This window comes from Scyliorhinus canicula, chromosome 10 (assembly GCF_902713615.1).
Source record: "Scyliorhinus canicula chromosome 10, sScyCan1.1, whole genome shotgun sequence".
Classification (NCBI taxonomy): domain Eukaryota; kingdom Metazoa; phylum Chordata; class Chondrichthyes; order Carcharhiniformes; family Scyliorhinidae; genus Scyliorhinus; species Scyliorhinus canicula.
The window spans coordinates 40,668,815-40,688,580 of record NC_052155.1 but is presented as its reverse complement, the minus strand read 5'-3'; the positions used below and the strand labels follow the sequence as shown (position 1 = coordinate 40,688,580).

General features: G+C 44.1%; 1 protein-coding gene across 9 annotated transcripts in view; it reads right to left on the bottom strand.

The window, feature by feature from the left end:
* Positions 1–305: 305 nt before the first annotated feature.
* LOC119972309 (protein NDRG1-like) overlaps positions 306–19,766 on the bottom strand; it is a 98,920-nt gene continuing 79,459 nt past the window's right edge. For all 9 annotated transcript variants that reach the window (XM_038808806.1, XM_038808812.1, XM_038808805.1 and 6 more), the window contains 4 exons: positions 19,419–19,466; positions 4,912–4,947; positions 3,179–3,230; positions 306–3,070 (listed from right to left, as the gene is read on the bottom strand). In XM_038808806.1, coding sequence (XP_038664734.1) covers positions 2,859–3,070; positions 3,179–3,230; positions 4,912–4,947; positions 19,419–19,466 — 348 coding nt within the window. In that variant the 3' untranslated portion in view covers positions 306–2,858. The remainder of the gene's footprint in view (positions 3,071–3,178; positions 3,231–4,911; positions 4,948–19,418; positions 19,467–19,766) is intronic.

The following is a 19,766-nucleotide window of genomic DNA, read 5'->3' as shown; positions in this document are numbered from 1 at the left end:
CTCCAACTTGCTGCCTGGTTACATGCCCCCATGCCCTAAACTGCACCTTGAGAGGGGCAGGGCAGTGAATTCTACCCACTATGATTCAGCAGGTTTGGGTAACAACGAGCTAAGCCGTTTTTACCAGGTTTAATCGTACAGTTTGTGCCTAATTAATTGAACTGTCATTGTTCCTTCTCTTGTCTACTGCAATTCATGATAGTTGATTAACTTGAAAGTCAGTGCTTTTAAAACTAATTCATTAACCTTTCCAGCATGAATAGGAACATTTTAAATGAAAAATAAAGCTTTATTTGCGAAGAAAATTTTAGTTTGAAGAGTTTATTTTCATTAACCTATCCAGCAACAAGAACATTTTAAATAAAAACAGTAAAGCTTTGTTTCAGAAGCAAATTGTAAAGTTTCAAAAGTTTTATTTTCAAAATAAATATGTCAACTTAACTTTTCAAACACTTCAATTTTAATCTGTTTGTTCAGTATTATCATTTGTTGGATCAAAAGGGTCAGAGCTAATATTAGGATTTGCTGATTTAAATTGATCTCCAGATAGTATGAAGAATCATAAGAAACCATTTTCATTCATTTTAGACAGCAAAAAGTGACCCTTGTACCCAGCACAACTCAAAACGCAGTTCCGATGTGATCGAATGGCCTCGTCGTGCCCAATTTGGTGACACGTCGAAGCTGTAAAATCTTGCAAGTGGCCTTGGAACCCCTCTCGAGATCTAACAATTTTTAGTGATCTGGATCTCTATCTTGCTGGGTGAGATCCAGATTAACATATATGTGGGAGCCTGATTCTCCCGAGGCCCGGGAACAAACTGTCTCACCTGAGACTTTACCAGAGCGCTGTTTAGCACTGGCCCACACCAACATGGACCAGGCGTGACGGCATCTGGGGACCATCTGAGAACCTTGGTTGTCGGGCTCTGGGCAGGGTGGTACTCTGGCACTCCTGCTGGCACCTGGGCACTGCTACACAGGCACCCTAGCAGTTCACTCTGGCACTGTCAGGGTGTCAGAGGACCCCCAAAGAGGTAAGTTGGGGCAGTGGGGGGGGGGGGGGGGGGGGTGTCGTAGCCGCATTTGGAAATGGTGCCCCGATCACTTCCTGCACTGACAAGCTAATTTTGTCTGCACAGGAAGTGAGTGCAGTGCAGTTCCAAGAGGCCAAAAAAAACACAACCGAGTCCCGTTTGATAGTGGGTGCCGAGCTCGTACCCGCTATATGCACCCGAAATTGAACTGTTTTTTGTGTGTTAAATCACACCCATTATTTCCCCTTGCCTGAATGGCAAAAAGGTATGGACATCCTTTCACCACCATCCCAGTCCAAAAAATAACTTGATTATCAATTTAATCATTATATTGTTATCGTGTATGGCAGGAAAAGAGGCTTGGGAGGAAAACTTTAAATGGCAGACCCACCATCTCTATATCTTTTGCTTGACAAAAGGTTTTGGCACTTTTTACGCAGATCACGTTTCCTAGTTCTGGAATGGGTAGAAACAAATTTTTGTAAGTCAATGCTTAAAGGGTTGGGGTGTGTTTCAGAGCACCACAATAAAGGGATCACATCATGATAGCATTCTAGTTTACAGACTTCATCAAATGTTTGAAAATATAATCCCCACAAGCAATGCGAGCTTTCATCTTTTGAGTAAGTGTCTAGGTTTATATAAGCCAGTGTTTAAATGGTAACCTCAAATTGCAGGTGTCGTTAGAGGCCATTTCCAAATTCAATATGGCTGATGGGCACAAGATGAAGTAAAGTGGGAAGAGTCTTATGTGAAGCACAAACACAGGCATAAACTTATGTCTGTTGGGCCAAACGGGTCACTTCTATGCTTTAAAATTCTTTGCAATTTGTACCTTCAGATGGGATTGAATATAAAGAAACAGAAGTGAAGCCAAATTTTCAGTTTACAAAGTTCATACTAGAATTGCTGCTGCTGACACATTTTAGTTCAGTGCAGAATGAATACCCTGAAAGAACTCTTGCTAAAGAAAAAACATGAAGTCATATCGGCCATCATTTGAAAGGAAGTGATTTGAGTGCAATTTCCATTAGAACTCCTTTAAATAGTTCTCTGAAAAGCACAACAGCTGGTGAAAATTACAATGTTGTTTCAAAAAACTTACAAAAGTTCAAAAATACAAGTTTCTGTAATACAGTATAAATGCATACTTTCAAATAGATTACATTACACAACCAGGAAATCTGGTGCTAAGCACTTTTAGCCTACTTTATTTTATAAAGGATCAATATCGTAATTGTGGACTCAAATTTATGCAATTAGAAAAAGACAAGGTTATACAAGGGAGCAGCAGTATCAACCTACATACTACTGAACTAGAAGTAGTTTTTCAAAAAAGTAATGTAAATTTTTCTGCTTTAACAACAGCATGTCAACGAGAAAAACAACAAACTGAAGTTCGATAAAAAGTTACAGAAACTAACAATTTTATATTTCCTCTCTTTAAGAAGATTAATCAAACTATGTACATCTCAACATTCAACTCAAAGCTTCATATAACTCATGGACAAGTAATGCTTACAAAATGGTGTTACCCAGACTGCACTACTCCCTGAAAGGTTCAAGAAAACAAAACAGCAATTGTTTTGTTTTACCTTCAGGTTTTGTATGGACTCTTTGCTTTCAATTATGGCAATAATTAGAAGAGTCACAAACAAGAGAGCATGCACAAAACAGAAGCAGAATTTAATCTGTGCACCATCTTCATTTTTAATCCAGACGTCCTTTTTTTAAAAAAAACTTCAGGTTATGTTCACACTATGCCTTAAACCGTAACTTTACACTCTGACTTTTCCTTAGGGTGGAGAGAGCGAAGGGTTCTCAACATGAAATTTCTGTTGATTGAGGGCCAGAGGTTTCAACACCTCCCACATTAGTATTCGAGTTAGCATTGGTGTTCTGGTTTAACCCCATGGCTGGGTGACTATAAATCTTGGATGCTTCTCCGGTGTGAGCTCGACTCCTGTTGCCTTCTACGCTGGATCCTGATGCTGAACGGGATCTCATAAGACGAGTCATGCTGGCTGCAGGCACTATGATTAAAGAACAAGGCAGAAATAAAAGAGTGCATGGCTCACGAGGCGCAACGATGACCATTAATAATGTACTAAACCCATCCAAGGTAAATGTTTTTTACTTACTGTAGCCCATGCCTTGCACGAAGTATTTGAAAGCTTCTGTAAGCTTTGCTGGCTACAAGAAACAACCAAGAATGAAATAATTTAAAATGCATTAAACTTTTCAGATCTATTTTGTATTAAAAATATTCATCATGCTTACAACAGACTATGTCCACAATGTGCCTTTTATTTGGAAGGTGGCTACAAGTACAAGAGTGCTCAGAGAACTCTACTTCAGTCAAATCTACCCAAGACCCTTCCCACCAAAAATATCCAGATGGGAGACAAAGTCAGTTCATATATTTGGGGGGGTGCCCTAATGGGAGGATGACACCACCACAATTTATGTGTATGTAGCACATTGAATGTAATAAAATGTCCCAAAGTGTTTCACAGGGTCATTACAAATCAAGACCGTAGGGTAGTCATATAAATAGATAAGGAAGAACGATGGATGTGGTGTATTTGGACTTTCAGAGCACTCTTGATAAAGCAAGAGATTGTGTGAAATATTAAAGCGCATGGGATTGGGGGCAATATACTGGCACAGATTGAGAATTGGTAAACAGACTGGAAACATAGTAGGAGCATAAATGGGTCTTTTTCAGAGTGGAAGGTGGTGAATCACAGGGATCAGTGCTTGGGCCCCAGGCATAAATCAATAATTTGGATGAGGGAATCAAAAGTAATATTTCCAAGTTTGCTGACAACACAGAACTAGGTGAAATGAAGAGTGATGAGGAGGAAGTAAAGAGGCGTCAAGTGATTTAGAATATTGAGTGAACAGTAAAATACATGGCAATGACGTATCGGTGAATAAATTGAAGCTATCCACTCTAATAGGAAAAACATAATGGCAGAGGATAATTGAAAATGGTATTAATTGGGAAATGGTGATGTACAAAGGGACCTGGGTGTCCTTGCAGACTAGTAATTGAAAATCAAGTACACTTGTGCAGCAGACAGTTAGGAAGGCAAATGATATGTTTGCCTTCATTGTAAAACAATTCGAATACTGGAGCAAGGATGTTTTACTGAAGCTGTACAGGGCCTTGGTGAAACCATACCTGGACGAGTATTGTGTGCAGTTTTAGTCTCCTTATCCAAGAAAAGATATACCAGCCATAGGGGGAGTGCAGTGAAGGCTCATCCGACAGATTCCTGTAATGGCAGGATTGTCTTACGAGGAAAGGTTGGGTCAACTAGGCCTGTATTCACTGAGTTTAGAAGAATGGGGGGAAATCTCATCAAAATGTTTCAAATTCTGACAGGGCTGGACGCAGGGATGATGATTCCTCTGGCTGGGGGTCCAAAACAAGGGATCATGGTCTCCGCCTTTAGGACTCGCCTATACCACATAAGGCTGTAGAGGCCAAGTCACTGAATGTATTTAAGGAATAGAAAGATTTCTAGACACAAAAGACATCAAGGGGTATGGGGTGAGAGCAGGAGGATGGTATTGAGAAAGAGGATGAGCCATGATCACTTTGAATGGTGGTGCAGGCTTGATGGGCTGAATGGCTTACTCCTTGCTCCTATTTTCTATGTTTTAAAGACTATCATAGAGGAAAGTGAGTTCAAGTCTCAGGTAGCTGAACACATGGCCCCAATGCAGAACAGTTTAAAAATCAGGGTTGCTATAGCAAGGTTTTGGGGCTGGGATTAAAGATTAGAGATTAGCAAGATTGAGGCCATGGAGGAATATCTCCTTAAATCAGTATGTGAAAGACTGACATAGCAGGTTTCAAATATACCTGAACAACTTGTGGCATTCCTCCGCAGTCAGACATCTATTTCAAATCAAAAGGAGAGAATAGTTAATCAAAATCTTGTATCTAAATGTGTGGGAATGGTACAGCCCATTCTTTTTCTGATAAGAAATGTTATTCTAAACATAAACAATAACAAGAAAATTACATTCCAACAAAACAGAGTTAACAGTTTGTACATTTTCCCCCCTTTTAATGCCCCCCCCCCCCCCCAAGCGATGAACAGCTCCTCAAGTATCGCCATGAAAGGCCTCCACCTTACCTCAAAGCCCTCTTCTGACACTCTAAAGCCAAATTAAACTTTTCCAACCGGAGAAGCTTGTGTAGATCTCCCAGCCAAGCCCCAATCCCTGGTGGCGTATCTGATCTCCAATTCGAAAGAATTTGTTGCCGGGCAATCAGAGGCAAAGTCCAAAACATCAGCCCCATGCCCTCCAGCACCTCAATAGACAATCACCATGGGGATGTGGTCCGGCTTCACATCGGCCCCACTATTCTCAATAATGTCTCGAACACCACCTCCCAGAAGCTCTCCAACGTCTCGCAAACCCAGAACATAACTCGCCAGCCCGCGCCCACATTTCTCACATCCATCCATTACCCCTGGAGCTCAACCAAGCCCGGGTCATGTGTACCCTGTGCACAATTTTAAACTGAATGAAGCTCATTCTAGCACAGAAGGAAGTGGAGTTCACTCGCCGCATGCCTCACACCAGAGAACCCATCCTACCTCCCTCCCCAATTCCCCCTCTCACTTAAAACAATTCCACCAGTGGTTTACTCTGCTCTCTCAACCACCCTAACTATCCCCAATCCTGCCCTCTCCCACCTCATCTGGGACTAGCTCCAGCAACGCATATTCTGTAGTCGGGGAAATGCCAGCAGCTCGTTTCGCACAAAGTCCTACATCTGCCAGCACCTACACTCACTCCCCCTCAGTAACTCAAACCTCTCCCACAGCTCATTCAACTCAGCAAATTTGTCATTTGACCGTGACCTGCTCCAACTCCTCCTCCCTCAATCACCTATACATCCCATCCATCCACACTACCCTCCCCCTCGCTCAAACCTGTGGTTCCCATACTATTGCGACGTCAAGACCGATATTTGATCCAATTTAAAGTTCCCCCTCGGCTGATTCCAAATCTTAATAGTCCCCCCCCCCCCGCAATGCCACATTTGCTGCCCAATGTGCATCAGGTTCAGGAATGCCAACCCCCCCCCCCCCCCCCCCCCCCACGCTTTTGTAGAAGAGCCTTCTTCACCATGGCACATTTCCTCCCACACAAATTCTGAGACCAGCGCCTCACCCTTCCTGAAAAAGGCTCGAGATAAAAATCAAGAGGGACTGAAAAACAAGCAGGACATTCCCCTTTACCACCTGAACACTCCCTGTCCATGTCAAGTGCAACATATCCCACATTTAAAGTTCCCCTTAACCCCTTCCACTAACCCTGTCAAACTCCACCTATGCATTGTGGCCCTCATGCATTACCCAAATCCCCAGTTACCTGAACTGCTCCCTTGCCACCTTGAATGGTACCACCCCTAGGTTTTCCTCCCCATCCCATTCACCGGAAACACCTCACTCTTCCCCATGTTCAAGCTGTAGCCCGAAAAAGTCCTGAATTTCTCCAACAAGCCTATAATTCTGCACCATACTTTCCAATGGGTCCGACAAACAACAGGTCATCCGCATACAGTGCTCCCTAACCACCCCCACCCCACCCTCACAAACCACAGAGTCATGAACATAGCCCAGTCCATCACGTAATCTCCCATCCACTGACTCTATCTACACCTGCCACTGCTCTGAGAAAGCAGGCAACATAATCAAAGACCCCTCCCACCTAGTTTATTCACTCTTCCTTGGGCAGGAGATACAAAAAAGTCTGAGAACACACACTAATAGATTCAAAAACAGCTTCTTCCCCACTGTTACCAGACTCCTAAAAAACCCTCTCTCATGGACTGAACTGTCTCTTCACACATCTTCTCTACTGAGTAGGACTACACTCCTGTATGCTTCACCTGATGCCTATGTATTTACATTGTGTATTAATGTATGCCAAATGTTTTTTTTTGTGTATGAAATTATCTATCTGGACTGTATGCAGAACAATACTTTTCACTGTACCTCAGTACACGTGACACTAAACAAATCCAATATCTCTGCCAAGGGGGCAACCGTTATTTTGGGTACTCTCCACCTTTTTATTACTTGTATCAGTTTTTAAGATCTCTAGCCAACTTGCTCTCACTATTTTTTCCACTCAATTTTTTGGTTCCCCTTGCAGGTTTCAAAAACTTTCCCAATCCTCAGGTTTACTACTATTCATCACATTACAAGCCACTTCTTTTAATCTGATGCTATACTTGACCTCCCTGTTAAGAAAGGAATGGGTCATTCTTGTTACATTTTGTTACGGAATGTATTTTTGGGGAATATTATAAGTAGTCAGGACACTGGTATAGTTGAATACGCTGTTCGAAGTACTCAGCTAATTTTGATGAGCATTAATAAGCAGTCCTTGAAGTGCTCCACATGATTGTTCATTACAATTGATATTTCTCATTTTGCAATGCGGAGATAAATTAAGTGCATTCTAGTATGAAACAGCACAGGATGTGCTTTGAGGTTGCTAAAAATGTTAATATCCATCTTTGATGCATAAAAAGGTGCATGCTGTTTTATAATGAACTGCATAGAACATGCACTGAGATTCTATAGAGGATAATTTAGCATTCAACTATGCAGTTTTACCAGTATTTTGTCCACATTACTAATTTTTTTAAAACTAACTTGACATTAGAACAGAAATATAACTGTGTTGGAGCTAGTAATCTCCTGGCATCCATACAAGTACCTAAAAATACACCCCAAAACAAAATAAACTTTTAAACCACTTATGCAAAACCTATTTTAAACAAAAAAGTGTTTGAAAATTCCCAGCTCATGAGATTTCATTTTACACCAATAAACGTCATGAAAATAGCCCAGAAGCTCAATTCCAAAATAAAGAGCTTTCAAAGGACACTTCTGGCAGCCTTTTAAAAGAAAACAAAGACTGGAAACTATTGAAACAAGAAAATTGCAAGTGAATTTTAAACAATAAAAAAAAATGTCTATTACCATGTCCTGAGCAAATCAGTGTGGTCAGCAGTGATGTGACAGTGCTCATCACGTGTAAAGTTGCACTTTCACATTTTTGTTACTGAACGCAAAAGGTATTAATAAGAATGATAGCACAGCAGCTGCAAGTAGCTATCTCCAAAAATCGTCTGTCTAGGAGCCTCTCTCAACATGGAGTGATTCCACACCGAGTTTTGATTGGTCATCCAGGCCAGGTGACCCCCTACTCTACTACCCTTAAAGTGTATCCATCTCAGATGGCCACCTGCAAAAGGACCTGTCAAATTATTGGGTCCAAAGCTAAGGGCCGCCCCAAAGAGCGCAAAATCTCAGAGGGATAAAAAGAGACACAGCCATGTGTTTGGTCTCTCTTGGATCCAGCCTATGCCAACCCAAGTGCAGCATAACGACCAGACAGACAAGTTCAAGACCAACGATCGATACCAGACGGATAAGCCCAGCAGAAACAGAGCCACGTCTTCCACCCAGCCACACAAGATCCGGACAAGGCCTTGTCCATCTGCATAGAGCCGGTTGTCCTGAAGTTAAGTGTAGCTTATTGTCGTTGATTGGTGTAGTTTAACTTGTGGTGTTTTGTGTTGCATGTCAAAGTAATCCTTGTGTGTAAATAAACCATCTTTGAACTTGAACTGACTAACTGGTTGTGTGGTCCTTTGATCAATATCCAGTAAAGCCTTGCGGTGGTATCATTTGATACCTGGCGACTCTAAAGAGCATTATTAATTGGCAACATTATTGGCGAACTCTGACGTGACTCGATTAGAAGTGACTTCTAATGAGTGACTTCTAAGTGACCGAGAGAACCCATAAAGCTTTGAAATCCAATTGCGAGAGAAAGAAAGAACGAACCACAAGTGCAAGCCCATAATCGACCATATCACCGAATTTCAGAAGTGTGTACGAACCTGCATGCGTACTAACAGGGATCCAAGGTAAACTCGTTAGATTGTGTCAAAACTATCAAGGGAATTGTGAACTGGAAAAGAGCTGTGGCCATATCCGCAGTTCAAATTGCCGCCTTAGCCCCCTGTCCCATACTAACGATAGGAAACAGAGATTAACGGTAGGAAACAAGAGAAAAGAAAATTTTTAAAAAGATATTAGAAGCAATGGCCACTAAAGCGATGGAACGTTTAATGAACCCACAGGAACCCGAGGTTGCAGCGACCAACAGTGCAGAACAATGCCCCATATGGGAGGAAGAGTTGAGGAAGTATTTGAAGGGGAACGGATGGCCCCTTTGGTCTGATTTTTATTCAAATGAAGAGCCAGGTCCAGGAGGCATAGGACAAACTTGGTGGGACAACCTAACCGAGGTGCACAAGAAAAATGCAGTGCAAGTGTGAAAGCCGATGGCAATACTGTCCTGTCTGGCAGAGTTGCGAGGCACAGAGGAGGTCGGGAGGACGCTCCGCAGGCAGCTAGCTGAGAAAGAGGAGAAGAATGAGGGAAACAATAGTGAAAGCGAAAAGATTATTGAGCAACTCTGGGATCAGTTGGCAGCTAAAGATAAAGAGATGGCTGATGTCAAACGGGCACACCAATCTTGTTTAGTTCACCTTAGCAGCTTGCACACACAGTACGATAAAGCCTACCAAGGTACATAGCGCGCAGTCTTGGTACGAGAAGAGACAGAACAGCAGTTAATGAGTCAATGCGCGGATTTAAAGGCAGCTTTACGAGCGCTCCATAGCTCCACTACAGAACAAAAGACAGAGCACTGTAGCCCATGCGAAATGTAGACAATAGAGAAGTTGCAATCACTGCTTTCAGTGCAAAATGGATTTAGGTATACTTTTGGACAAAATTTAGATGAGGAAGGTGCCCCCAATTGACAAGAACTAAATGAAACCGCCCAGAGATATGTGGAGGACACAGAAAATCACAATAGAGCCCCCCATGCCCCAAAAGAAAAGCACCCGCACCACCGACTGCACACACCCTCATGAATCCAGTCACCACACAGCACAAGTCATCGGATCAGGAGGAGCCCGATTGAGTTTACACCACCCCATTATCCATCACCCAATTGAGGTGTGCCTGAGCTAAAATTGATCCATTTGAACCCACCGCAGACCCGCATAATTTATTTGAGAGAGTACGCCAGCAAAAGGTTATGTACGGTCCAGACGAAAGGGAGGAAGTTAAACTTATAGTAATGAGCGTTGACCAGTCCGTCAGCTCAGCTTTGCCAGAACCCCAGAATGCAGCAGGAGGAACCCTATAGGAGATGAAAACGGCCATTTTAGATGTGATCGGGTACAACAAGGGAGACCCAGTAGAAGGTTTAAACTGCTGGAGGCTAAAGGAGGGAGAGCATCCGACCGCATTTGCAGGTCGCCTTTGGATCCATTTTAAGGCAGTATTTGGGGATTTGAACCGTGCATACTTAAATGAAGACGACACCACTAAATAGTCCCGCACTTTAATCTCCCACGCAACAGAAGGAGGTCAAAAGGTTTGTGTGAATTACAACCCCGCAGACCACACACATAATGAAGTTTGTGTTTTGAAACAACTCTCCAGAGCTTGGGAACAACCCCTACACAGACAGGCAGATCAGGAACAGATAGAAGCAAATATGCACCCAGTTAGAACTAACCAGGGACTCACATGGATAATCGAGGCTAGAGAAGTCCAATATCCCAGGGAACCATACTGAAAGGAGCAATACACCAGAGAGCCTGCTCCACCTTACGTGCCCCGGGGTAATGTTACCCTGTGGGCACTTCGCCCGGGATTGCAGGAGACCCCCGATACCAGCTAGACTAGCGCCCAAACAGATAATGCAGTAATCAACACCACAGACTGACGGTGTTCAGACCCCCCCAATTTGGGTCTGTGACACACTCTGGGACAAATCAGGCAGACCAGTAGTCACAGGCACAGTCTGGGGACATCCAGTAGAGTCCTGCACCACTTTAAACTCCTCCACAATGTTTCAGCGCAACAAATGGCCCACCACAGACACCATCACCCTTAGTGGGTTTACAGGACATGTACAGCAGGGATACATTACAGCCTCCGTAGATATTCAGATAGGAACCATAAATATCAGGCACCCCATTGTTTTAGTTGACTTGCCCCTAAACAGCCGGGCACATTCTAGGAATCGACTTTATGAGCTCCCACAACCTTTCTTTTGATCCTGTGAATAGGCTTGTATGGAAAATGGCCAAAACAACGAGAGCCCCCGTTATGCTCACAGTAGGGGACTACGAACATAAGATTTGCTCAGTAGGAGACTATTGGTTTGATCTGCAAACAATTAGTACAGACCAGACAATTAGAGAGGTCCTCAGAAAACATAAAGCATCCTTCGTCCAACGCAAACACGATTGTGGGATCCCAGGCATGGTCACAATTTCAGGTCTCGATCCCAAGCCCCAGAAGCAATTCGGTTTCCCACAGCAAGCAGAGGGTGAGATCTCAAAAGTCATCAATAGCTTACTAGATCAAGGAGTAATTTGGCCCATAGCCTCAACAAACAATGCCCTAATTCAGCCCGTAAAGAAACCCAACGGTTCATGGAGATTAACCATTGACTACCGAGAGCTCAACAAGGTCACCCCATTAGCAGCCCCCACTGTTGTCATGAGTCCCTAAACCATGCTCAAACAGGGAGTACACGCAAAGTACTTTACAGTGCTGGACATTAGCAATGGCTTTTGGTCCATTCCCTTAGATAAGGCCTGTCAATACAAGTTCACGTTCACATTTCAAGGACAGGAGTATACGTGGACATGCCTCCCACAAGGTTTCCACAACCCCCCCTCCTTTTCACCGACAATTAGCCAACGGACCTTCCAAATGTTCCCGCCCCGAATGCCTTATTTAGTGTATGGACGACTTACTCCTACAGACAGACACAAAAGGAAGAGCATGTTAAGCTTCTTTCAGAATTGCTAGGTCTCTTACAATCAATTGGATGCAAGGTTAACCCGAAAAAACCCCAGACCCTAAAAGAAAAAGGTCCTTTATTTAGGCACCGTTATCATCCATGGGAAGCGAGAGATTGAACACAAACGAATGGAGTCAATAGTTAAATTGCTCCTGTTCCACAATGTCACTGCACTCCGGTCATTCTTAGGATTAGTTGGATATTGTAGGAACCATAGAGATGGTTTTGCCACAAAAGCAGCCCCACTCTCAAGAGCTCCTTAAAAAGAACGCCCCATGGGAATGGCTTCCTCAGCACACGGACGCCACTGATGAATTAAAACGTGCCCTAGGCACAGCCCCCACTTTGCAAGTTCCAGACACACACACTCCCTATGCCATAGAAGTAGCGACCATCGACCGAACCCTATCAGCAGTACTCCTACAGGAAAGACATGACTGCTTAGGACCCGTAGCCTATGTCTCACAAATTTTGGATCCTGTAGAGCAAGGATTTTCAGCCTGCGAACGGCACTTGCTTGCAGTCTTTTGGGCAGTGCAGTATTTTGCATATATCACAGGCCCTAACCCAGTAATGATTTTAACCGAGCACACCCCAATGCAGCTATTGTTAGATGGTAGGTTAAAGAACGGTTTAGTCAGCCAGATTAGAGCAGCTTGCTGGACACTGTTGTTACAAGGAAGGGACATTACAGTTAAACATACAAAGGCCCACACATTTTTAGCAGACAACCTTCAGTATGCAGGAACCCCACAAGTGCCAGATCATTGCAGCCAAACACCATACAGGACCCTTTAATCCGAATTCACCACACACGAGCAGGCATCAGAACACAGAATCCCCAGACCACGGACAATACTTTAAAGATTACGTAGAAGGTTCCTCCACCACAGAAAAATGGAAAGAGAATAACTGGTTGCGGAATTTATATGGAAGACACACAGGGACGTGCATTAGAGGAAATATGTTTAAAATTGCCCGGCCACCTCAGATCACAAGCAGCCGAATCAGCAACTATAGCACATGTAGTGCAGCACCCAGATTCCTTTCCGACCCCAGCGGACATACATTCGGACAGTTTATATGTCTGCAATAGTTTGGCAGAATTCCTGCCCCTGTGGGAATCTCGAGGATTTGTATCCGCTGATGGTAAACCCCTACCCTCAGCCCCATTGTTGAAGCATATCCTTAAGACAGCAAAAGACCGCACATATGGCATAATCAAAGTGAGAAGCCATCATGGTGACGATTCCAAGTCTGACTCCAGTTATGTTAATCCTTTTACAACGCTTTTCGATACAGAACCCGGAGGTGTCCAGATGAGAAAAAAGAACCGCATGAGATTTACGGTGTCCTATTTACTGATTGAGCCTGCCCGCCTTCTTTCCTTCTTATTGCTACATGATTTTAATTAATGTCGGCCTGACACCCAATTTCTTGATACAGTCATAGCTACTCTTCCGACACCGTTTACTGACCAATGGCCGTTAAAGGAACAATTGTTGGATCTCACACGTTACAAATTCTTTCCGCTCGTTTCGGTCATCGAGGTAGGGAGCAACGGCACTAATCCCCGCCCTGCCTGAGGACCCGAAATGCATTCGGTCAGTTAAGCTCGGGTAGTGGAGCAACGGCACTGATCACCGCCCTACACGGGAATCCCACCCATTCTTGCCCTGCCACGGCCCACACGCACCTCATGTTCCCGTCACTTCAAGTACTCCGGAATGGTTCTTTACACTTTTCAGTCTCTGGCAGGTGTTAGTTTTTCCTTCTTTGCTCTTATTGTGGTTTAAAGAATGCCCTTTGCCACAGTCTGTACACTCATCCCTTTACCTGCCGTGACTCTTTGGTCGCTTCCCTACCTGCTATTTACATGTTTGACACACTTGGTTGCCACATATATGCTGCGATACACGAACTACCTCTGGACCCTGGGACGAAGAAACTTTATAAAACCGGCCACCCTAAAATTCGGCTGGTTAAGATAAGCCTCAACCTCCCATGGTTGTGATTTAAGAAAGACTGGTCAAAGAAAATGTCCGCCAACTCAAGCATCGACCACAAGCTGCGTACTTTAAAAATTTGCATTTCTTGTCTCTCTAAAAAAGGTTATTTCCAAAAGAAAAAAAATGAGGGAGTCACATATGGTGACAATTCTAATGGGTAATTGAAGTTGAGAGAAAGACAAACAAAACGAGATGTTAACCAACAATATTAACAGATATTATGCTTGCACCCCCAATATACGAATATACGAAGAACAGAAGACAAGATGAAGACAGGACTGATTACCTCCATTGCGATCATCGCTGGACTCCTACAACTGCGCGCATTACAAGCCTCTGTACCCCACACCACATCAGCCCCGAACATGACCACACAACAGGATACCCCTAGCTCGGACACCACACCACAGAGTTAAACACTGATACCCACCACTTGGTGCAAAACCATTGTTAAATGGTATTCCCTCCCAGATACAGTAGAGGCCCTTCTGGTGATAGCGATAATCTGCAGTGTCATCCAGACACTTAGACTCCGCAAATGGAGAAAAGAGCCTCCCGCTCCCCGATATATACACGCCGAGCGCCCTTCTTCGGAATTCATCCAAGCCAACGAACAATGTAACCACCCCCAATACGGGGCAATCACCGGTTTGCACCAGGGAGAATAGATGGTGGGTTTTTGAGTTGGCATAGGGCAGGCATCAGGTGGATGGGGGACCTTTTCCTCGATGGGAAGTTTGCGACTTTAGAGGAGTTGGAGGGGCAGTGGGGCCTCCCCCCGGGAATGCTTTCAGGTATATGCAGATTAGGGCGTTTGTTAAGCGGCAGGTGGTGGAGTTCCCGCTGCTGCCGCCTAGGGGAGTGCAGGAAAGGGTGCTCTCGGGGACGTGGGTCGGTGAGGGTAGGATATCGGCAATTTATCAGATGATGCAGGAAGAGGAGGCAGCCTCGGTGGAAGAGCTGAAAGCGAAGTGGGAGGAGGAGCTAGGGGAGGAGATCGACGATGGGACGTGGGCGGACGCCCTGGGGAGGGTGAACCCGTCCTCTTCTTGCGCACTGCTCAGCTTAATTCAGCTGAAGGTGCTGTAAAGGGCGCACACGAGTGGGGCTAGGATGAGCCGGTTCTTTGGGGAAGAGGACAGGTGTGGGAGGTCTGGTGAACCACACCCACATGTTCTGGGCTGTCCGGCGTTGGAGGGGTTTTGGAAGGGGGTGGCGGGGACTTTGTCCAAGGTGGTCGGGTCCAGGGTGGAGCTGGGCTGGGGGCAAGAGAGGCCGGTACCCTGGCCTTTGCGTCTCTAGTAGCCCGGCGTAGGATTCTCTTACAGTGGAGAGACGCGAAGCCCCCGAGCCCGGAATCAATGACATGGCCGGGTTCATCAGGCTGGAGAAGGTTAAGTTTGCCCTGAGGGGGTCGGTACAAGGGTTCTTCCGGTGATGGCAGCCCTTTCGCGATCTTCTGGCGGAGAGGTAGAGGGTGGTCAATCTCAGCAGCAACCCGGGGGGGGGGGGGGGGGGGGGAGATGGGTTAAGAGTCTGTCAAGGGGGTTTGTTTTTGCGACGGTGTGTTTGCTATTTTCTTCTTTTTTGTATTGTTATTAAGTTATTAATTTATTGCTTTGTACTGGGGGGGGGATTTCTCTTTCTGTTTATTTCTACACCTTGTTTAGTTTATTGTTGGGAGAAAATTTGTTGTTGGAAAATTTGAATAAAAATTATTTTTTAAAAAACAATGTAACCACCGATAAAAAGAAAGATTGTGCAGCTCTGTAACGTTGTTAAGTTAAGTAGAAATGTGATGCTGTCGTTGGTTTAAAAATTTTGTATTCTACACAAGTTCCTTTATATATTTGCCAGCAGCATGAGAGTAGCTTAGATAGTGATAGTTAGATAGTCCCTTGTGCGAATAAGTCAACTGTTAATAGTTGAATGTTTTATAGTGAGCCCATAGAGATTATGAATGTATAATATGTTAATAAAACTTAGGATAAAGTAGTGTAGAACCTGTCCTTGACCAAGGGTAACCGGCACACCAAGGAAGGATGAGGGATCAACAGTGTGATCCACCACGTTTCGCGTTCAGGATCAACAGGACGGGATGTAGCCATCTCAGATGACCACCTGCGAAGGACCATGGGAATTATGGCCAACCCAGGACTCAGGCACACTCAGAGCTTCTGTGTATATTTGCAAGCTGGATAGCTAGACGTGATCAAAACCGCCGCTTCAGTTGCATTCTAAAGGCCCATTTCCCCAGAACAAAAAAGGACTGTACTCAGGTAACCGATACAGATGCAGACTAACCGGCGCCACTCCCTTGCTAAGCCAGCCCAAACAGCCAAGGTCAATGACTGCTCAGGACACGCCCAGCCATCAAGGCACCTGCCCCTTTATTAGCCAAAATCGAAGGCAGTAATCGAAGCCTGTCGAATTATTGGGTCCAAAGCTAAGGACCGCCCCAAAGAGCGCGAAATCCCAGAGGGATAAAAAGAGACACAGCCATGTGTTTGGTCTCTCTTGGATCCAGCCTACGCCAACCCAAGTGCAGCATAACGACCAGACAGACAAGTTCAAGACCAACGATCGCTACCAGACGGATAAGCCCAGCAGAAACAGAGCCACTTCTTCCACCCAGCCACATAAGACCTGGACAAATGCCTTGTCCATCTGCATAGAGCCGGCTGCCCTGACGTTAAGTGTAGGTTATTGTAGTTGTTAGGTATAGTTTAACTTGTAGTGTTTTGTGTTGCATGTCGAAGTAATCCTTGTGTTTGTCAATAAACCATCTTTGACCTTTAACTGACTAACTGGTTGTGTGGTCCTTTGATCGATATCCATTAAAGCCTTGTGGTGATATCATTATTAATTGGCAACAAAAGGGACAATCACCACACCACGGATCTTGTAAAAAAGCTGTCTGCAAAGATCTACTAAGTTCCGTGGCACTGCATTAATTTCATTTTGACACCAGCTAGACAGAATCTCTAATGACATCACTTGACAAATATCAAGGAGCCAATCATATGAAAGGATTCTATGACAGCAAACTAGGAAGCAACACTTCTTTTATCAGTCACTTTTCATAATTTTAGAACAAAAAAAATTGGGACATGCAAATGGCATTAAGGTAGCTTACGGAATCATAGAATTTACACTGCAGAAGGAGGCCATTCGGCCCATTGAGTCTGCACCAGCTCTTGGAAAGAGCACCCTACCCAAGGTCAACACCTTCACCCTATCCCCATAACCCAGTAACCTCACCCAACATGAGGGGCAATTTTGGACACCAAGGGCAATTCATCATGACCAATCCACCTAACCTGCACATCTTTGCACTGTGGGAGGAAACCGGAGCACCCGGAGGAAACCCACGCACACACGGGGAGGACATGCAGACTCCGCACAGACAGTGACCCAAGCCGAGAATCGAACCTGGGACCCTGGAGCTGTGAAGCAATTGTGCTCTCCACAATGCTACCGTGCTGTCCGCCTTCCATGTTTATCATGGAACAAAAAAACTATTTTTTCCAGGCCAGAGGTTGATCATGGCTTAGCTACACTTCATTCAACAAGGCATAACAAAGAATAATAAAGTGTAATTTCTCATCAATTCATTGATTGCAATCTGCAGGAAATTCAATGGCGAACCACAGTGGAGTAGGGAATCAGACATCAACATAATAATCTTTATTATTGTCAGAAGTAGGCTGACATTAACACTGCAATGAAAGTACTATGAAAACGCCATAGTCGCCACACTCCGGCGCCTGTTTGGGTACAAGGAGAATTCAGAATGTCCAATTCACGTAACAGCACGTCTTTCGGGACTTGTGGAAGGAAACCAACGCAGATACGGGGACATCGTGCAGACTCCGCACAGACAGTGACCCAAACGGGAATCAAACTTGGGACCCTGGCGCTGTGAAGCAACAATGCTAACCATTATGCTACCTTGCTGCCCTGGATCTCGGCATTTCCCTAAACAGGTGTGAATGCCAGAGGTTTGTCAATTACCACCTCTGATTCGCCCGCCCTTGAAGACCAGGGCACCATTTTCAAAGGCTGCCCCAGTGCCAAGGAGTTCACCCTGGAACCCCCCCACACACCACCATCCCCCACTGCCCCAGGTACTGCCTGAAGTAATACCAGGGCATGACCCGCTTCCCCTCCACTGAGCAATGCACACACTGAGCAGGTGCACATCCTGGAAACCAAATGGGTTTTATGTTATTCGTCCCTTACTGATGTGGATGGTTTTCCTGACGGGGGTGGGGTGATTATTCAGGTGTAGACGCCCGATAATGATATGCTAATTAATTCAAATGATATCCTGGCATACAATGTTGGAGACACGACCCATCATGCCACATGTTCATGTCGATATGAAACACGATGTGGCCATTCTTGTGAGATTTTTCACTCCCGTTGTCGAACCCACCTGATGCAACCAGGAGCAGAAAATCCTGGCCAATGTTTCACCTTAAGCAATGGTGAAAAAAAAAATCTAGCAACTACAAAAACAAATATAGAAATTACATATCAGAGCTACACATTGCACAGAATATTGCATATAGTGCAGGAACAAACACCCTCAAGCAGTTCTTGGCATCCTTCATTGATTGTTTTGAAGGTATTGTATATTCTAAATAGACATTTTAATGTCCCAGCAACTAATAAAATGAGTTCAAGTTCTCTGCTTTGATACATTTCTTACAACATCAGCATGTGCATTAGTGAACATTTAAGCTTCATGCTGTACACTGTCAATTATTAGCATTTCAAAACACCAAAGGGCTGTTACTCGTACAACTCAAAGCCATTTTCTTCTTAAAGATAAGCTGTAGTATATTGGTGTAAGCCACAAATGACATCCATTTTCCTACAATTTGAATACTTTGATACAAGGTTGAAACAACTGGATATTAAAGCTCATTAATAGCGACTTCTAAACACAAATAGTTGGTCAAAGAGAAGTGGTCTGCCAGAACAGGTTCACTACCAAAGTCTCACTTTTGACATTAATTGTATAGCACGTAGACTTGGTCAAAATTGAAAATCATTCCGCAACCAAACACTAGATCCAACACTACACCAATCGCCACTTGCAAGAACATTTTGTTTGTATTTCTAAAGACTTCCCTATTTATCCTATTTTACAGAGTCCTCCCTAAAGAGAGAAACTAAAGATTCTGGTTTGAAGGCCAGCATAAATAACGTGTTTACCATGTAAAGAGACACCATCACAATATCCTAAGAATTATTGCTTATATTTTAAACTTGCAGGATTCGTACACATTCTGGTTCAAACGGCAGTGCCTTCCAACAATGTCTTTTGCCAACAGTGGAAGTTTCAGCTACACCAAACTAATTCTGTAGCCATTACAACAGCATGCCAACATTTTGCCTTTTAGTTGTCATGTTATATTACCTTTAGCAGAGTAGTCTTTGTTGGATCAAGCTTAGTATTACAGTCAACCTGAAAAAGAATCAACATTCTCAACATTAAGCACTTTTTCATGATTATGAAGTTATCAGTTAACAAAGAACCAAGAAGGTCCAGTTAAAATAAACAGATCTTATACAATCTGAACCGGTTCCGATTTCTGTTTTGATAGACAAGCTGCTTTGTGTAATGACAGGAGGGCGAGTATGGTGCACACAATTTAAATGCAAGTAAATTCTATATGAGTCAACAGCTTCTGGTCAATGTTGACCCTTCAAGGCATGGACTCTGCATTTCGACTGATGGTACACATGGGACTTTTTCAAGTAATCA